Source organism: Lithobates pipiens, unplaced genomic scaffold (genome assembly GCF_037356315.1).
Source record: "Lithobates pipiens isolate NorthernLeopardFrog02 unplaced genomic scaffold, aLitPip1_a1.2 Scaffold_18, whole genome shotgun sequence".
In the NCBI taxonomy this organism is placed as follows: Eukaryota; Metazoa; Chordata; class Amphibia; order Anura; family Ranidae; genus Lithobates; species Lithobates pipiens.
This window is the reverse complement of record NW_027507758.1, coordinates 151,021,088-151,042,325: the sequence shown is the minus strand read 5'-3', so window position 1 is coordinate 151,042,325 and position 21,238 is coordinate 151,021,088. Positions and strand designations below refer to the sequence as shown.

Genomic DNA, 21,238 nt, shown 5'->3' with positions numbered 1-21,238 from the left:
CCAGGTGATACCATTCAGCATAAATAAGCTTTTCTAGTAATGCATGGACAGGAAACGCATGCAAAGGCTGTGAAGGTTTTAAGGAACCTAAATAAGAAATAGAACTTTCACCTGACTCTGTTAGGGGTAGCTTGAAAGTGGAACGAACCATCTCCGTAAGAGATTGGACCAGCAATTTCTCAGATTGCTGGCTGAAAAAGGTTCATCCACCGTTATCTCTTCTGCAGAGGAGCAATCGGTTTGTTTTTCCTCCTGATCGCCTGAAGGTAACACCTCATCCTCTTCCCACTGTCCCCTTGGTAAAAGGGTCTAAGGTGGAGGAGGGGGATCTAACACGCTTCCTATCCTCTTGGATGGAGGATGCGATTAAAGCTGATAATCTTCCTTCTAGGCCCAGTAAGGTGGAGGAAAATGCATCTTCAGTCACGTATACAGGGGCTGAGATGTGAGAAACAGCTGCACCACCAATTGGTTCCAATGGCTCATCCTGGCTTGCCACATCTGATATTTCAGGAGAGGATGACAGTGTGGAGGCACAACTGGAGTTCCCAGTGCCTGGGGGTGAAAATTTTGGTAGCTTCTTTGTGGTGTCCTTTCTGGGAGCCATAGTGCTAAGCATAAAAGCAGAGGCACTAAGAAAAAATGCACTACTTGCTGAGCAATAGTCTAGCATGCAATGCCGCTAATAAACACGTGATTGAACATGTGATTAAGCCACACCCCTCTGCACACTCAATGCAAGGGGGGGAGGCCGGAATTCATGCACAGAAAAAAACATGATACACAACATACAAAATATATGGTAAGCCCCCGTACCCCATGGGGGGGGGGGTACACTTGATGTACCTGCTAGCCCCTTCCCTCAGGGGGAAGAATACATTACTTCTTTCCTGATAGGAATCCCCTGACGAGCTGCATTGAGACCACACACCTACTCTTAACACAGAGGCACACAGGCATTTAACACAGAGCTGACTGAGAGGCAAAGTTTAAAGGTATTTGCATTTACTCCCTCTAGTGGAGACTTACGGTATGACAACATTTTACTCATGGAAGAAAAAAAACATAGGTGGACTTTTTACAGTTCCTAGGCTTCTTCCCTTACCTTAAAACTGAGATGCTCCCGGTATGGGAGGGGTTATATAGGGAGGCAACTTCCTGTTTAGGGTGTGCCAGTGTCCATCACCTGAAGGTGGCCTATAACCCACATAGTAATTACTATGGTGCTCTGTGTCCCGTGATGTACGATAAAGAAAAGCAAATCATAAATAAAACTCATAGATAAAAGTAGCTTGACAAAGGAGCGCACACTGACTTGTTACCGCCTGTGCGCATGCTCCGAAACGTGTTGTGGCACATTATGTGACGTTGCTGCACTCAAAGGAGCATTCCACCACTCTTTCCTGGATCCCTACACACACAGAGTCATCTCCAGCCAAACAGGGGTTACCAGCTTATCAGCATGCACAGTGCGATCGTTGTCCCACAGACAGTGTACTATTTACACATGCCTACTTTTATCTACCCGATGTGAGTGACTGCAGTGCCGACAATGCTTGACTCTAGGACAGGTAAGTGTCTGATTATTAAAACAGCAGCTGCTGGCTTTTAAATCTTTGCAGCGGTGGGTGGACCTCTGCTTTAAGTGTCAAAAATGTGCTGCTTCTCTGTCAGTGTAATAAAAATTTATTTTGACACGCTAAATCAGTAGACAGGCATTTTTTTCAACATTTTTATTTGAGAAAACATTAATAAAAACAAATACAACAAAAATTCTTAATGTCTTACCCTTATCTAATTAATTTATAATATGTACATATAATAATACTTCAGGTTACCAAATGTATTAATCCATTTACAGAATATGGGACTGCATACTACCTTAAAGGCACGGCTTAGAACCTCTTCTCCTGCTTTGCTCCTCAATAGATTGACAATCACTTGCTTGCCATACTGTTCTTTTAATAGCATCATGTGTCTAGAAAAACAAATTTGAAAGAAATTTAAGAATAGTTTAGTATGAATATATAAATGCAATTAAAAAGAGAATTACAACTAAGAGCTCAAATCCGATTAGCCAGCTTGGTCAATATCCTTATTCCTTTGCACTGCTTTTTATAAATAAGATCCACTGTATCCTCCACTAAAACACTATTAAAACTATAACCTGAATAAAGATGGTAAAGCAAATTTAAACTGGTAAGCTGCTATATGTTACTTTTTTTTTGTTCTAGGGTTCAGATATACCGCAAGGTGGTTGTAAACCTCAGTCATGGATTCTGAGCATATCTGTAGTGTTTACCTATCTCTCTCCAAAGCTCTAAGTGTGGTTTCTATCTGGTGCTCGTTACTCAGTTATCAGGATGAGTCACTTCTGGGAAGGTTTCTGACACATGAGATAAATTTGTTTTAGAAGGGAAGGGGAGGGAGAGCTCAGCAGGCAGCCGGTCTATTCAGAACACAGTTCTTCTGCTGTGTGTAGGGCGGTGTGTGCCTTTCCACCAATCATCTCTCACACACTGTTACTGCAGCCTCTCCGCCCCCTCCTCTGTGGTCCTGACAGATGAAAATTTCTTTTACACTTTTCTGCCATTTCGAAGAGTTGTAAAGCTCCTTTGACACTTTTAAGACTCCAAAGTTGCACTGACTTTGGAGACACAACTTTCGATGGATGCAATTTGGATATGACCTTGGCTTTGACCAGTGAGTGACAACTGTTGCACAACTGTTGAATTGTATAACATTCAGGTTCAACTTTCATGCAACTTCTGAAGGATAAGATTAAAGTCTAAGGTCCTCAAGTTGCATGAAAGTTAAACCAAAGTAGTGTATGAACTAATTTGAAGTCGCTGCAACTTTAGGTCATGCATATATGAATGGTTATCATTGGAAAACATGGGGAATGACTTGTCATGCAACTTTGATGGCCACAGTTGCATGACAAGTCGCACAAGTGTGAATGGAGACTTATGCCGCGTACACACGATCAGACAAACCACCGTAAAGTCCGCCGGACTATCCGATGTCAATCTCGGCGGTGAGATTGACATGTCGCTGGCCCCGTCACCTGGTATGGACTTAAAGAGGAAGCCCTACGTCTAAAAAATGGCGTGGGGGTCACCCCCAGGTCCATACCAGACCCTTATCCGAGCACGCTACCCGGCCGGTCAGGAAAGGGGGTGGGGACGAGCGAGCCCCCCCGAGCCGTACCAGGCCGCGTGCCCTCAACATGGGGGGTGCTTTGGGGAAGGGGAGGGCCGTGCGGCCCCCCCACCCCAAAGCACCTTGTCCCCATGTTGATGAGGGCAGGGGCCTCTTCCCGACAACCCTGGCTGTTGGTTGTCTAGGTCTGCGGACGGGGGGCTTATCGGAATCCGGAAGCCCCCTTTAATAAGGGGCCCCCCGGATACCGGCCCCCCACCCTATGTGAATGAGTATGGGGTACAATGTACCCCTACCCATTCACCTGTGTTAAAAAATGTAAATAAAACACAATACACATGGGGTTAAAAATAATTAATTGCACAGCTCCGGAGGTCTTCTTCCGTCTTGGGGGGTCTTCTCACCAGACTCCTCCGCTATCTTCTGCTAGCTCTTTTACTAGCAGAGGAGCCTGGCTTTCTTCTTCGCCGCCACCCGGGGGTCTTCTTCCGACTTCGGGGGTCTTGTCCCCCTCTTCGGTTCTTCTTGCCGGGCCTCCGCTTTCTTCCTTTAGCTCTTTTACTAGCGGTGGCCCGGTCTTCTGTCGTCGCCGCCCCTTCTTCCGACTTCGGGGGTCCTGTCCCCCTCTTCGGTTCTTCTTTCCGGCCTCTGCGCCTTCTTCCAGCTCTCTTACAAGCGGTGGCCCAGTCTTCTATCGCCGCCGCCTTCTCTTCTTCTTCTTGTTCTTCTTCCTGGAGATGTTGACTTGACACGCTCTCTGGCCGCAATGACAGGGACGCGGCTTGCAGCGACTTATACAAGGACATTGCCATTGATGTCCCCGCCCATTATGATGTCACAGTCCCAGAGGAAGCCCGGCAAAAAGAACCAAAGAGGGGGACAAGATCCCTGAAGAGGGGGACAAGACCCCCGAAGTCGGAAGAAGAGGCGGTGGCAACAACAAGTCCGCCGGAGCCCACACTGCGAGTCCGGGGGACAATTTTTGAGTCAAAACTACTTTCTAGGTCCGCCGGACTATTGGGTAAAAAAAGTCCGCCGGGAGCCCACACTCCAGTCCGCTGAACTTTTCCGCCGGATAGTTTGATCGTGTGTACACGGCATAAGGAAGAGAAGACTGCAGATAAACAAGTAAAACCTATGTAGAAGGATTGGTTTAATCTCTTTGTATCATCTGAGGCTGTTCACTTCACTTGGTATATGTGAGAGTTTACATCCACTTTAACCACTTGCCGACCGCCGCACGACGATATACGTCGACAGAATGGCACGGGCAGGCATATGGGCGTACCTGTACGTCCCTGCCTTCCCGCGGGTGGGGGGCCCGATCGGGCCCCCCCCTGGTGCCAGCGGCGGTCGGTATCCGTTCAGGAGCGATCCGGGATGAGGGGGCGGCCATTCGTTCATGGCCACCCCCTCGCGATCGCTCCTGACGAATGGAAGTGAGGCGTGACATCACTTCCTCTCCTGTAATGTAAACACAGGCAGAGGAAGTGATGTAATCTCTCCTCCGTGTCGGTATTTTTCGTTCCGGCACCGAGGAGAGAGGATCGGTGAGTTGCACCAACACGACACTACACAGTAGAACATGCCAGGCACACTCTCACCCCCTCTTCACCCCCCGATCACCCCCCCAATCACCCCTACCCCCCCAGTCACAGTGACACCAATTGCATTTTTATTTATATTTTTTTTGCATTGGTGTCATTTGTGACTGTAATAACTGTTAGGGCAGTTAGGGTTAGCCCCCTTTAGTTCTAAGGTACCCCCCTAACCCCCCAATAAAGGTTTAACCCCGTGATCACCCCCCGTCGCCAGTGTCACTAAGGCTGGGTTCACATTGCAGCGGTTTATGAGAACGGATGTGATTCGCACCGCACTGCAGTGCAAATCACATCCGATCTCTGTGCGATTCGAGTTCAGCCATACAAATAGTATGGCTGAATTCGCGTCGCACCCGCCGCAAACTCGCATGGGACCCTTTTTTTGGTCCACAGCAGAATCGGATCGCATGGGTGTTCACACCATGCGATCCGAGTTTGCAGATCGCACTGCGATATGCGAACTGATCTGGGGGTGTCATTAACATTTCACTGACACTCCCAGCAGTTCGCATATGGCAGTGTGAACTGCCGCCGGGAGGCATGCGATGCGGGAACCCGCCGCGGATTCGTGGCGTTCCCGCATCGCTCCAGTGTGAACCCAGCCTAATAAGCAATCGTTTTTCTGATCGCTGTATTAGTGTCACAGGTGACGCTAGTTAGGCAGGTAGGTATTTAGGTTCGCCGCAGCTTTTTATAGTGCCAGGGACCCCCATATACTACCGCATAAAGCCCCCTGATTGCCCCCTAGTTAACCCTTTCACCAGTGATCACCATATAACTGTTACAGGTGACGCTGGTTGGTTAGTTATTTTTTTATAGTTTCAGGGCACCCGCCATTTATTACCTAATAAAGGTTTAACCCCCTGATCACCCGGCGGGTGATATAAGTTTGAGGGTCAGATAAGGTCTGCGTCACCCCAGGCAGCGTCAGGTTAGTGCCAGTACCGCTAACACCCACGCACAAAGCATACACCTCCCTTAGTAATATAGTATCTGATCAGATCTATATTAGCGTCGCCAGCAGTTTAGGTTTCCAAAAACGCATTGTTAGCGGGATCAGCCCAGATACCTGCTAGCACCTGCGTTTAGCCCCTCCGCCAAGCCCAGACCAGCCCACCCAAGTGCAGTATCGATCGATCACTGTCACTTACAAAACACAACACACATAACTGCAGCGTTTGCAGAGTCAGGCCTGATCCCTGCGATCGCTAACAGTTTTTCTTGTAGCGTTTTGATACAGTCGCTGACAGCCTAGGTGCTTTTTTACCTGTGAGTCTCACTAGTGTACCCCTAAATTTAGGGGTGTCTACCTTCCAAAATGGGGTCATTTGGGGGGGGGGGGGGGGTTTGTGCCATCTTGGCATTTTATGGCCTTCAAAACTGTAATAGGTAGTGAGGAGTGAAGTCAAAAATGTACGCCCTTAGAAAGCCTGAAGGCGGTGCTTGGTTTTCGGGGCCCCGTACGCGGATAGGCTCCCAAAAAGTCCCACATATGTGGTATCCCCATACTCAGGAGAAGCAGCAGAACTTATTTTGGGGTATCATTTCACATATGCCCATAGCATGTGTGAGCAATATATCATTTAGTGACAACTTTGTGAAAAAAATAAATAAATAAAAGTTTGTAATTTTCCCGCAACTTGTGCCAAATATAAAATATTCCATGGACTCAACATGCCTCTCAGCAAATAGCTTGGGGTGTCTACTTTCTAAAATGGGGTCATTTGTGGGGGTTTTGTGCCATCTTGGCATTTTATGGCCTTCAAAACTGTAATAGGTAGTGAGGAGTGAAGTCAAAAATTTACGCCCTTAGAAAACCTGAAGGCGGTTCTTGGCTTTCGGGGCCCCGTACGCGGCTAGGCTCCCAAAAAACCCCACACATGTGGTATCCCCGTACTCAGGAGAAGCAGCAGAATTTATTTTGGGGTGTCATTTCACATATGCCCATGGCATGCGTGAGCAATATATCATTTAGTGACAACTTTGTGAAAGAAAAAAAAAAAGTTTGTAATTTTCCCGCAACTTGTGCCAAATATAAAATATTCCATGGACTCAACATGCCTCTCAGCAAATAGCTTGGGGTGTCTACTTTCTAAAATGGGGTCATTTGTGGGGGTTTTGTGCCATCTTGGCATTTTATGGCCTTCAAAACTGTGATAAGTAGTGAGGAGTGAAATTACAAATGTATGCCCTTAGAAATCCTGAAGGCGGTGCTTGGCTTTCGGGGCCCCGTACGCGGCTAGGCTTCCAAAAAGTCGACCACATGTGGTATCCCCGTACTCAGAAGCAGCAGAATGTATTTTGGGGTACAATTCCACATATAACCATGGCATGTGTGAGCAATATATCATTTAGTGACAACTTTGTGTAAAAAAAAAAAAAATTTTTTTTTTGTCATTATTCAATCGCTTGAGGCAAAAAAATAAAATATTCAATGGGCTCAACATGCCTCTTATCAATTTCCTTAGGGTATCTACTTTCCAAAATGGGGTCATTTGGGGGGGTTTTGTACTGCCCTGCCATTTTAGCACCTCAAGAAATGAGATAGGCAGTCATAAACTAAAAGCTGCGTAAATTCCAGAAAACGTACCTTAGTTTGTAGATGTGACAACTTTTGCGCAAACCAATAAATATACAGTTATTGACTTTTTTTTTACCAAAGACATGTGGCTGAATACATTTTGGCCTAAATTTATGACTAAAATTGAGTTTATTGGATTTTTCTAATAACAAAAAGTAGAAAATATCATTTTTTTTCAAAATTTGCGGTCTTTTTACGTTTATAGCGCAAAAAATAAAAATCGCAGAGTCAGTCAAATACCTTTAAAAGAAAGCTCTATTTGTGGGAAAAAAAGGACGCAAATTTTGTTTGGGTACAACATTGCATGACCGCGCAATTACCAGTTAAAGCAGCGCAGTGCCAAATTGTAAAAAGACCTCTGGTCATTGACCAGCAAAATGGTCCGGTCTGAAAGTGGTTAAGGAACATTATTTTCTCTTACTATACTGAAGCTGGCATTGAACTTTAAAGAATCCAATATGTCATTGACTCCATGATGTAATCATTATTTTCTAATTAGAAAGGAAATCAGGATAATTACATTTTCAGTTACTTTAACCTTATTACGCTTTTGCCTCCTTTATTTCAATCATACAAATGAAATAGAACTGAATACATAAGGTATTTAGTTAACTCCCAAACTGAAGTGCCCAACCTAGCAACCGGATCTGAAAGGAAAACTGTACACAGGATTTCATAAAAGGTTATCTTTCTGGGAATGCTGCCATCTGCACTGCAAGGAGATTAATACAGCTGTGTTAACCAGCCTGCTGAACATGACCATTCTATGCCTGGTAGAAAAATATGCACATCTTGGCTGTGCTGGGGACTTGAATACAATGCACCTTTGCTTTTGGCCTTTTTAGTAGAATAGGAATACAATCTTTATAAGCACACTAGTAATATACGTACAATGTTCACACAAATAAAAAAATATCTTTAATAATTATGCAGCTGCCATGTAAAACTATACCTTAGGTCAGGCATGTCCAAAGTCCAGCCCGCGGGCCAATTGCGGCCCGCGGCCCGGTTTTGAACGGCCCGCCTGGTTATTTGGACATACATATCTTTTGTGGCCCCCGACGATCTCCCAGCGCCGGGGGCCACAAAAGATATATATCAGCCGTCACTAAAATGGCGGTCCGAGTCCGGACCGAGCAGCGCTTCTGCCCGGACCGCCATGCCGCCAGTGTAGCAAGCGACAGCAATCACTGGTTTGCTGGGACCGCGGGTTTCCCCAGCAACCAGTGACGCTGCGCGCATGCGCCCGCCCCCTGCTCCTGGCCGAGTCTCTCGGAGCTGAAGAGACACGGGCAGTAGGGGTGTGACGTCACGTGCGCGCCCCGCCCCCCTGCTGCCCGCGGTTCCCGGGTCCTGGATCTCATCGCGAGGCAGCTTCAGTTGTGCCCACACTCCTGCTGCAGTTAAGGTATGTGGGCACATTAGTTATCTATTAGTGATCAGTGTTGTGCACACTGTTGGGCATATTTTAAGGGCTTTTTTTTGTAAAGGGCACGCTGATGGGAAAATTTTATGTTAAAGGACACTCTGATGGGCACACTTTATTTTAAGGGGCACGCTGATGGATATATTTTTTATGTGCACACTGATGGGCATGTTTTGTTAAGGTGCCCCTTAACAAAATATGCCCATTGATGTGCACATTAAAAATATACCCATCAGCGTGTCCCTTAAAATAAAATGTGCCCATCAGAGTGCCCTTTAACATAAAATTTTCCCATCAACGTGCCCCTTAACATAAAATAAGGGTCACGCTGATGGGCACCTTTTATGTTAAGGAGTAATCTGATGGACAAATTTTATTTTACGGGGCAGGCTGATGGGTATATTTTTAATGTGCACATCGATGGGCATATTTTGTTAAGGGGCACGCTGATGGGTACAACAAAATGTGCCCTACAAAATATGCCCATCGATGTGCACATTAAAAATATACTCATCAGCATGCCCCTTAAAATAAAAATTGTCCATCAGAATGCCTCCTAACATAATAGGTGCCCATCAGTGTGACCCTTATTTCATGTTAAGGGGCACGCTGATGGGCAGATTTTATTTTAAGAGCAACACTGATAGGTACATTTTATATTAAAAGGGGCACTTTGATGGGCAAATTTTAAGTTAAGGGGCATGTTTTGTTGTGTCCATCAGAGTGCCCCTTAATATAAAATGTGCCCATCAGCATGACACTTATTTTATTAAGGGAAATCCTGATGTGCACATTTTATGTTAAGGGGCACTGTGATGGGGACACCTGATGTAAAGGGGCACTGTGATGGGGACACCTGATGTAAAGGGGCACTGTGATGGGGACACCTGATGTAAAGGGGCACTGTGATGGGGACACCTGATGTAAAGGGGCACTGTGATGGGGACACCTGATGTAAAGGGGCACTGTGATGGGGACACCTGATGTAAAGGGGCACTGTGATGGGGACACCAGATTTAACTTGACAATAAATATTGTTGAAATGCTAAGGAAATTGTACATTTCTCATGTTTTTGATAGATATACAGTTACTACAATATTTCTGAGTCGTAGCACAGACTTGAGATTCGGACCTCGGCCCAAAGAAAATTTTGGCGACCGGACCTCCTTTAATTTTAATTCATTACCCCTGATATATATGCTTCGGAAGGTACAGGGAGGACAGGACCGAGCGCCATACACAGGAGAATTTCCTGTTTACGGGCGGCCTCTGTAATAGGAAGTCCTTCTCCTGCACTGCCATTGGACGACTTTTCTGTCCATCAAAGGAGGCGGGACTTTCTATTAAAGAAGCCGCCGTGTAAACAGGAGATTCTCCTTTGGCGCTCGTCAGTGCATTCCTGGCAATGGTGCTGTGTTCCTGGCAATGGTGCTGCGTTCCTGGCAATGGTGCTGCGTTCCTGGCAATGGTGCTGCGTTCCTGGCAATGGTGCTGCGTTCCTGGCAATGGTGAGGCATTTGGGGAGGCATTCCTGGCAATGGTGCTGCGTCCCAGGCAATGGTGCTGCGTCCCAGGCAATGGTGCTGCGTCCCTGGCAATGGTGCTGCGTCCCTGGCAATGGTGCTGCGTCCCTGGCAATGGTGAGTCATTCCTGGCAATGGTGAGGCATTTGGGGAGGCATTTCTGGCAATGGTGCTGCGTCCGTGGCAATGGTGCTGCATCCCTGGCAATGGTGCTGCATCCCTGGCAATGGTGCTGCGTCCCTGGCAATGGTGCTGCGTCCCTGGCAATGGTGCTGCGTCCCTGCCAATGGTGGGGGAATTCCTGGCTATGGTGGGGGCATTCCTGGCTATGGTGGGGGGCATTCCTGGCTATGGTGGGGGGCATTCCTGGCTATGGTGGGGGCATTCCTGGCTGTGGTGGGTCTGCAGATGTGCACTGATTAGGCTGCATTGGTGGGCACTGACCATTATTTTGCTTCACAGTTCTTTATTTAAACATTTTTTTTTCCTGAAACTTCCCTCTTAAAGTGAAGGTGTGTGTTATACGCCAATTAATACAGTATGTACAAATACGCCCAAGCTCATTTCTTCCCACACACAGCCACAAAGGCAAGAGAATTCTTGTTGGGCAATGTATTAGAGCTCTAACGAACACACTTAGACCGAATTTTAACGATTCAAAGAATGTCAGGCAAAATGGTCGGCCCTCGCACATGTTCACTTCATCAAATCCGGCCCTCTTTGAAAAAAGTTTGGACACCCCTGCCTTAGGTAAACATAGTTTTACAATACGCTTAATAGGAATGATTTTATCAATGTGTATACATGTTCCGAAAACTTTTTTTTTTTTTACATTGAATATCATTATCATGTGTACATACATAGGGGCAGCCATTTCTGCTCATTACATATGAGGACTCTGCTTCCTTCTTTGCTCTGCTTCTAGTGTGGCTGATATATTATTGAAGTATTCATACCGTAAAAGTTTATAGTAGTCATTGTATCAGATAAACTATCCTGCCCCTAGTGGCTAATCTGTACATTTAATACAACTACAAAAATATGGAAAAGCAAGAATGTACCAAGGTTAAAAAAGGTTATAAGCCTCTGAAATGAAAAAAAAAAAAAAATGAAAAAACCATATCCTTTTATAGTGTGTACATGCCTCAATCCAAAGCACCCAGTGGTTTTTCTGTATGCGCTCTCATACCTCTGCAATCTGTCACTTCCGACAGTCTATGTCAACACCAAGCAATCCCGAAAAACAGCACTGCCCCCCACAACTCAGGATACATCAGGTGATAAACAGCCTCAGCTGTGCATGTTTCCCTACAAGACTCTATAGAGGGGTTTTGGCCATTCCCTGCATTTAGTTCTCACATTACATTCAGCTCCCTGCTCTGTTGTGCAGTGCGTGACATCAGCTTCCTTCCCCCTACCTTCTGAAGCTCCAAAAAAGCAGTGCAAATTTAGTACTTTGAATGGCTGTAGAGGAAAGATGGCTGCAGATAAACACATACAACGTATGTAGGAGGATTAGCTTAATGTCTGTGTATCACCTGAGGCTAGTCACTTCCGTGGGTTTATAACCACTTGAATTTCACATAAAGAATCACTTTTAAAGGATAACTTCACCTTTCATAACAAATAATAAGTTACATGTTATACCCATATTCTGGGTGTAACATGTTACGAAAGGACCGGCCCCTGGGATTCTTCTCCCTCCCCGCTAGCTGTCACGATTTAAAAAAAAAACTCTGCCTGCCCAGCCGCGTCACTGATTGACAGGGCTCTGGGCATGGAAAACGACAAGGTCCAGCCTTTGCCAATGTCGGCTTGTAGTTTTCAATTAACTACCTACCTAGTTCATTCATGCTTCCTGCCAGATAGTATCTGCTTACCCGTACGGAATGTACGGGCAAACAGATACACTGGCAGATCTGCTGGAGAACTGCTTTACAGGCTCCAAAAAAAATAAAATGAATAAATGCACTTTTTTTTTTACCTGCCTGTGTGTTTTTTATTTTTTTCCAAAAAGTGAACTTATCCTTTAACCACTTCCCACCCGGCCAATGCACATATACGGCCAGGTGGGAGCCGTCTACTCCTGATAGGACGTTCAGGAACGTCCATCAGGAGGAGCGGGATCGCGCGCGCGCGTGCCCGCGCAGCGGCGCGATCCCGATGCGCCCGTGTCACCGGACACGGCGCATCTCAGATCGGCAGGAGGGCTCTGTGATTGGCCCTCCTGATCACATGACGGCCGTGTCCAATCACGCCCGTCATGTGATGTAAACAAACAGCCGGTTGCTAGGCAATCGGCTCCTCCTCTCCTCACACAGAAGTCATCGCTGAGGAGAGGAGAGCAGATTGCTGCAGCCGGCTGATGATCAGTGAGTATGAGCTGTTTTTTACAGCTTTTTACTTACTGATCTTCAGTCTAGTGTAAACACACAACACACCACACAGTGTAAACACAGTCCCCACATATGTCCCCATAACACACATGTCCCCAAAACATACATGTCCCCAAAAAATAAAAACACATGTCCCTAATAATAAAAACATGTCCCCCACATATGTCCCACTAAAATCACTTGTCCCAATGATTATGTGCACACATATGTACGTGATCACCTGCACACATATGTACATGATCATTTGCGTACATATGTCCGTGATCACACAAACCAATTATTATACACTTAACGGAATTTTTTTTACCAAAAACATGTAGCAGAATACATTTTGGCTTAAATTTATGACAAAATTAGATTTTATTGGATTTCTTTTAAAATAGAAAAAAGAAAATATTGTTTTTTTTTCCAAATTTCCGCTTTTTTGCGCTTATATCGCAAAAAATAAAAACCGGAGTCGTGAATAAATAACACTAAAATAAAGCTCTATTTGTGCGAACAAAATGATAAAAATTTCATTTGGGTACAGTGTAGCATGACCGCGCAATTGTCACTGAAAGAGCTAGAGCGATGAAAGCTGAAAATTGGGCTGGGAAGGAAGGGGGCGAAAGTGCCCTGTATTGTAGTGGTTAAGCACACAATGTAAAAATACAAAGTGCCTACTCTTATTACTTGCCACTACCAATTAAAAGTTCCAATAATAGGATTCGATGAGCTTATTTTTTTGTTTTTAGACAAAGAAGGTACAGAACATATCCAGTGTGTCCCTAAATGCCCAGACCTTTCATCTAAAAATAAGCCAGTGAGTTCTGCACCCAGAAGTACACTGCCATAAGACCTTTAGCTTCTGGACCACCACTCAATCATAATGGGAAGTGGTATTGAATTCAAAGTGTCTGTAAAGATTTAAAAGTCCTAGAACTAATAAAGCATGTGTATAATAGCAAGGAACTGCTTAAAGTATAACTACATTTTTTTTTGCTTTGGATAGGGTACAGAGGAATTAGAACGCTTGTCCTGTTTCACCCGCTCTATTTTTCCTGTTTATCATTATCGAAAGTGAAAGTAAAAGAAGATCCCAAATTTTGGGTTGTCCCCAGAAAAGTAATAGAGGGGATATCTTCCAATGGGGACATGGTGACTTGGGGCCCAAGGAATTCCCTTAATTTGAAGAGATTTCCTTTCACTTCCTGTTTCACTATGGGACAGGAAGTGAAGGGAAATCTCCGTAATGGGTCACGTCCCTTGCTCTATCCAAATAGAGTAAAACATTTTGCCTATGGTTCTATTTTAATATTAGGCTCCAAAAGAAATGAGTAGCTCACAAAGTACCTGCGTATCGCATTATAATAAAGCAATGCTTGTTTGAATATTTTAAGGATCATTAAATTCATATACTATATGACTTTCAAGGTTTTTGTGAAGAATATTTATAATTGTAAGTGTTTTTACATGACCTGTCATACCTGTCAAACGCTGGTGCATTGGCCTCCAGTCCTCTAGTGAGTTTAAGATGATGGGAGCCAACCTGTAACAAAAGAGTTTGTAAAATCAAGCCTTGTCTGAAGGTAAACAGTACAATAGACGATATATGATAAAGTATTTTTTATCCTTTTTTTATAATGTTAACTTTAGTGTTTGAGGGTCCATTTTATTGCGTCATTATAACGTTTAAAGTATTCTGCCTGTTCCGGGGCAGTTCTTTCACTGCAATGAACCCTTTGCCCCATAAAAGCTAAATCGACTCTGCAAAAGCAAATGATTTACAAAATTTGAAAATGGTAACACTTGCTGGAAAACCCTGATTTAAGAACATGCATTATAAATTTTGCCTTTTTGTATTGAAACCTATGCAAGAATTCAACTCAATTCCTAACATTTCCCTGAGCAGCAGCAAGATGGCTTTAACCACTTAAGGACCATATGACATACTGGTACATCATGATCTTTAAGTGGTTACAACAAGATCACAGCTGCAGCAGCCTTGATCTTGGTATCATTATTTTTAGCCAGCAATCAGGTATAAGTGATCCGAGTGGCTGTGGAGCAAAGCCGGCCATAGATGGTTCAAATCTTGGTTGGTTCAGCTGGAACTGGCTGAGATTCAAACAATGTATGGGCAGCCTGAATATACGCAAGTTGATCAATCAATCAACTTGGGTACAACCAGCCTGCTGGATTGCAAATGCGATTATTGCTGGCGGCTGTTATAGCCGCTAGCAGTAATCACTGTGTTCTCCGGGCAGGGACTACGGGTTGCAGGACATTCGCACCATCTATGGCTGGCCCAACGAAGATTTTGTCATTTCTGGCATCAGGCTGTCTTTCTTCCTGCTGTTGAGGTCAAAGAAGATGCTAGAGAAGCACAGTTAGGGATCTAATGTCTTCATTTCCATTATGCTATCACATAGGGGGCTTGTTAGTGAAGTTCAAAAAGTTAAAGGGGTTGTAAACTCTTGTGTTTTTTCACCTTAATGCATCCTATGCATTAAGGTGAAAAACCTTCTGTCATGCAGCAGCCCCCCCTCCCCCCTCCCCCCCCCCCCCCCCGTTTTAATTACCTGAACCTGTTCTCTCTCGCCCTGTGGACGAGCACACCAGCTGGTGTTTCATTTCCTGATTGGATAGATCGATAGCAACGCAGCCATTGGCTCCCGCTGCTGTCAATCAAATCCAATGACGCAGGCGCCAAGGGGCAGGGCATGGTCCTGCTGTCTGTGTCAATAGATGCAGCAGCAGTACATGGGAGCTTCGGGGTGTCCCGAAGGAGAGCGCTTCTCTGACGGGGCACTCGAGAAGAGGAGGAGCCACGAGCGCTACTGAGTGACCCCAGAAGAGGAGGAGCACGGGGAACCCTGTGCAAAACCAACTGCACAGAGGAGTTAAGTATGACATGTTTTCTTAAAAAACAAACAAAAAAAACCGAGGGTGATGACATCATCGGCGCATGCACTCTGAAGGAAGGGCCAACTGGGCCGTTCCTTCAGAATCCTGCACCATAAACAACAGCTCTACTGTACATGCGCAGGAGCGACATCATCGCAGCTCCGGCCAGTCACACAGCCAGAATCCGCGGCGGACCTGGAATTAAGACAGGTGAAGATAAAAAGCAACCTCCAGTGATGACACTGTATTTCTGGAGTGCTTCATTTTCAGCTTAGGTTTCATATAATCTGCTAGTTTGCGATGCATACTAGGATATTGTGCCTTTAACTGGTAGGTAAAAAAAAAATAAAAATAAAAAAAAAGGCACCCAGCAGTTTACAACATTAAGTGCAACATAATAATGAAAAATAAAATTTTAACTCCCTCTCTCCATACACACACACACACACAAATAAACATAAGTACGTGTCGGGTATGACACGTTCAAAAATGGAGATCGCAAAACACATTATTATTATATTATACAGGATTGATATAGCACAAACAGTTTTGTGCAGCACTTTACAACATAACGGCAGACAATACAGTAATGCCGCATACACACGACCGGACTTTTTGGCAGGCTAGGTCCGACGGGATTAGTCCGTCAGACAATCCGATCATGTGTGGGCTAGTCTGATCGTTTTTCATTAAAAAAATAAAATAAAAAAAATCAGACGGACCTATAAATAGAACATGCTTCAAATCTATCCGACGTACTCAATTTCCGACGGACTAAAATCAGGAACTGTTCGCCTGTGTGCTGGTCCGATGGACCAAATATGACGCAACGGAAGCTATTGAACCTCCTTGTTTAGTCCAGTTTATGTCATCATGTTCAAAATGAACAGACTTTCAAACGGACCTAGCCCGTTTGTGTGTGGCCAAGTCCGTTCGTTCGGAAAGTCTGTCGGAACTCCGCCAAAAGTCAGTCGGGAAGACCGTCAGACCTAGTCTGCCGGAAAGTCTGGTCGTGTGTACGCGGCATAACAATACAATTTAATACAGGAGGAATCAGAGGGCCCTGCTTGTTAGAGCTTACAGGTTACATATTGCTGTGAACGTTGGAGTGAAAGTAATAATTCTAGGGATATCATTCGCCGTAAGGCCCCATTCCCACCGGAGCGTTTTGTAGCTTGAAGCCTGAAGCTACAAAACGCTGGAGGGGAAAAAATCTATTATTCTCAATAGAGATGGTTCACATCTCCACTCCATGTCGCCTGAAGCCGAACACCTAAAGCTCAAACAAGTTCTGGATCCTTTTTTGTCGCTCAAATTGGGCAGATTTGGGTGTTTTTCTTATTTTTACTTTGGTGGCCTTTTGCCCTGCACAAAACACTGTAAAAAACGCTACAAAATCACAGTAAAAACACTGCAAAATCGCTGTAAAATCGCACGTTTTTCTGCCTGAAAACGCTACGTTCAGATGTGAATGGGGCCTAACACCAACTATACTGTATAAGCTATATATGCTTCTAATTTGATGAAAAATATTGGGTGCCATAGTTTTTCACCATTTCATGGGCAAGTGCAATTTTAAGGTTTGACATGCTTGGTATCTAAGCAATGTAAACCCATCTTTTATACCTTACCAAAAATAAATGGGTATTAAATTGCGTTTATCTGCACTAAAATTCATTAGGTGTACCTTTTCCTAAAAATATAAATTTTATAAACATTTATGCAAATATTGTACAACATAAAAAAAAAAATGCAAATACCATATTGTTATTCTACAAGGTCTCAGCTTTCAGAAAATATAAGAATTTGGGGGTTTTAAAGAATTTTCTGAGCAAAAATTCTCATTTTAACGGGTGTGCAAATTATTTTATTATTATTATTATTTATTTTTATATATTTTTATAAAATGTATTATCATTATTATTATTATACAGGATTTATATAGGGCCAACAGTTTTCACAGCGCTTTACAACATGAAGGCAGATAGTGCAGTTCCAATACAATTCAATACAGGAGGAATCAAAGGGTTCTGCTTGTTAGAGATTAAAATGAAAAATTGTTCTGGTCCCAAAGTGGTTTATTTACTTCTGAAGATCTCACGATTCACACTGTCACACTGTATTCTGTCAAATATAATTTGGTGAAAATAAAAGGGACTTCACAGATATGCAATTACTTAAAAAAAACAAAACAAAAAAAAAATAAAAAGAAGAAAAAAAAAAAAGAAGAAAAAAAACAGTCTTTTTTGTGCTCAACAGCACTTGTGTCTTTCAAAATCTGAATGTCGTTACAGAAATAATTATAGAAGGATTTGCCCGGGCTTTCAGGTAAGCTTCTTACATGTTGTAATACACAAATCCATGCCTGAATAAACGATATGTTGTACTTATGTTCCACTTCATTCTTCAGGCAGTTAAATACGTATTTAATATGTTGCAATTGAAAAAAAAAAAAAAGTGGTTTATGCAAGGGCAATTTCCTCCAACTAATATGGAGCACAAGCTTTCCTCGCAGCTTGAAGTTACCCATTCAATTTAGCACAACATAACTGTTTGCAGAAGAATAAAAACATCAAGTGTCCCAAGTGCCTTACCGTAAAATGAATTAGCTCATCTAGAAAGATTTTTGAGATGTAAAGAGTTGCATGTAAAAAAATAGGGACAAACTCACCCAACTAGAGATTTATTGCTCAGAACAACAAAGTGGATTTGTTTCAAATGGCTGATCTTATGTAAGCGCAGATGAAAAAAAGGTTAAACAGTGGAACAGAAGGTTTGAGTTTTGCAGTTGGCAGCAGATATTATAAAGGCAATATTCAGAAGCAAGCAGTCCAAACTCAAGAACTGCATTCTCATTTATATATACTACATAGCTGCCAGCAGCATATCCAGATCAACACTCTGGAAATAATCTCCAGGAAAATTTTAAATTTTTTTACACAACTACAAATATATCACCAGATTGCTTAGAGGTTTCATACACTGCAGTACTAAGGAATTACCTCCATGGACAATCTATGGCTTTTCAGAATCATCTGACTTTTAGGCTCCATGCACACTGGATGTTAAAATAACATTATAAAAACTCCAGTAGCTTTGCAGTAAGTCTTTCAACGTTTTTTTTTTTTTTTTATTGAAAAAGCCAACTTTATTGAGGTACGAATGCTTGGTACATAAATTGACGGAGGCCAACATGGCCAAAACAATAGCACATATATAGATACATTACAGTAACCGTGTAGCATAAAACAAACTACCCACAAGAGGTAGAGCCATCACATAGTATATATGTATATATAAAAAAAAACAAAGGAAGAAGGGAGAGACAGAGAGGGAGGGGAGAGGAGAAAAAAAAAAAAAGAAAAAGGGGGGAGGGAAAGGAGAAGATGAAGGGTGAGTATATCAAGTACACGTTTCACCATCTGCCAACCATCTACCCCAGACCTTTTCGTATTTAGGTGAACACCCCCTATGCACATAAATCAGCTTCTTATATGGAAGAGTATCATTTACCTCTTTTTTCCAACACTGGATTGTGGGGGGCAGGGCCTGCATCCACCTTCTAGCCACCGCTTTCCTTGCCAGGAATAGGGTCTCATGCAAAAAGGTGCGAAGAGATTTATCAGCTTCTAAGCTAGGCATCAGACCGAGCAGGCACATTTTGGGGTCTAGGGTAGCAGGTGAACCCATCTGGTCGTGCAGGAATCGTATCACTTGCATCCAGTATGCTTGAATAGTGGGACAGGTCCATAGAAGGTGATAAAGGGAGCCCGGGGTATGACCACATTGACGGCATCCCGGATTGTACATGGGCTTGAAACGTGCTATCTTCTGGGGAGTTAGATATGTCCTGTGTATGATATACAGCTGCGTGAGGCGATCTGACAGCCGGGGGGATACATATTTCACATCCCCCAGAATGTCATCCCAATCCTCATCCGCAATAAGCCCAACGTCCACCTCCCATCCGGCCTTAGCAGCATAGGCCAAGGCCATGACACCAGGGAGACGGATAGCGGAGGACAAGGTGGAGATTAATTTAGCTGGCTCAGTACCCGTAACTGTATCTACTATAGAGGGGACTGCCAAGGATGGGTTAGAGCTAATAAATTGGGTTTGTATGGCATGGCGGAGCTGCAGGTATCTAAAAAGGAGACAGTTAGGGAGGGAAAATTCGTCTTTGAGCATTTGAAACGTTTTTATTCCCATATTAGTCATGACCTGATAAATATATAAGATCCCATGGCGTATCCACACCACAGGATCTGGAATGGACAGCAGTTCAGGTAGGTGCATGTTGAACCAGAGAGGCGTGTGGGAGTGGACCCGTGGGATCCCAAGTTTTTTCAGTGCCACCCCCCACACCCTCCGGTGATGTGTCAGCATGTCTGCGTTATGACGGGGGGAGCAACCCGTCAAGGGGGCCCTGAGTACTGCCTGAAGGGGGGTGTGGGCTGGATTGTCAGGATGCCCACAGATTAGTGCCTGATATCGTTGTAGTTCGCTTTTATCGAAATAATAAAAATGGGATAATTGTGAGGCAAGGTAGTACTCCTGAAAGTCTGGAAGAGCAGCTCCTCCCAGCGTTGCCGGGTTTTTCAGGAGCTTCCAGGATAATTTATGTCTGCTGTGTCCCCATATAAATGAGTTAAGAATAGACTCAATCGTTTTGAAAAATTTTTGTGGTATATATAGGGGGGCATGCCACACGAGATAGAGTATCTTTGGTAAAAGTATCATTTTAACCAAATTAATGCGTGCCATAACCCCCAGTATCTTTCAACGTTTTTTAAACGTTTTTGCAATAGCGTTTATCAGTATTTTTTAGCTTTCTTTTTTATTTACATTTTTTTTTCTCACTGGATCAAAAACGTTAAATGCTAGTGAGCCGCGTTTTTGAGCGTTTGACGTTTATCAGCATTAGGCATTTTTTGTGGTCAGAAAAATGACTCCTTAACGCAATTTTTTAGGCATTCAGAAAACAGCCCATAAACTCCACTGCTGATAAAAGTTCAAAAACATCCATGTGTGCATGGACACATAGGATAACATACAGGATAAAGTCTCCGCTGTTATACATATAGGATAACAGAGGGGACTTTATAGGCTGTTAAAAAAGACGCCCAAAGTCCAAAAAATTGCTGTTTGAGCTCCAGTGTGCATGGAGCCTTAGTATTGGTCAATATAGCAGTCTGCTATTAAATATTTACTATCTACTCAAGTTTTCCTGGCCTGGTCCCATAGCTAGCTTGAAAAAAAAAGACATCTTTTTAGTGAGTAAAAACCACATCTCCATAAACCCTAATTGGTTCAGGGGAATGCCATAAACCCTGTACTATACAGTTGTAGATGCAACTATAACAGATATGGAAATGGGAAATTCAACACTACACTAAGGCTGCGTACACACGGGCGGACTGTCTGGCCAACTAAGTCCGTCAGACAATCCGACAGACAGTCCGTCCTAATTTTGAATGAACGGACTTGACCACACACGATGAACAGACAGTCCGCTGAAAGCTTGCGCGATGACGTGTACAGCACATACGACGGGACTAGAAATACAACGTCCAATACACTGCAATGCAACCTTCGGCCGTGTAAATCCTTTCTGAGCATGCGCCATACTTAGTCCGTCCAACTAGCCTACTCACAAGCGGAC

The 21,238-nt window shown here is 43.8% G+C and overlaps 1 protein-coding gene across 1 annotated transcript in view; it reads right to left on the bottom strand.

Moving 5' to 3' along the window:
* Positions 1–21,238, bottom strand: part of SYNJ2 (synaptojanin 2) — a 203,928-nt gene that overhangs the window by 85,559 nt on the left and 97,131 nt on the right. The window contains exons 6-7 of the mRNA XM_077486270.1: positions 14,157–14,218; positions 1,882–1,978 (exon numbers count right to left, since the gene is read on the bottom strand). Coding sequence (XP_077342396.1) covers positions 1,882–1,978; positions 14,157–14,218 — 159 coding nt within the window. The remainder of the gene's footprint in view (positions 1–1,881; positions 1,979–14,156; positions 14,219–21,238) is intronic.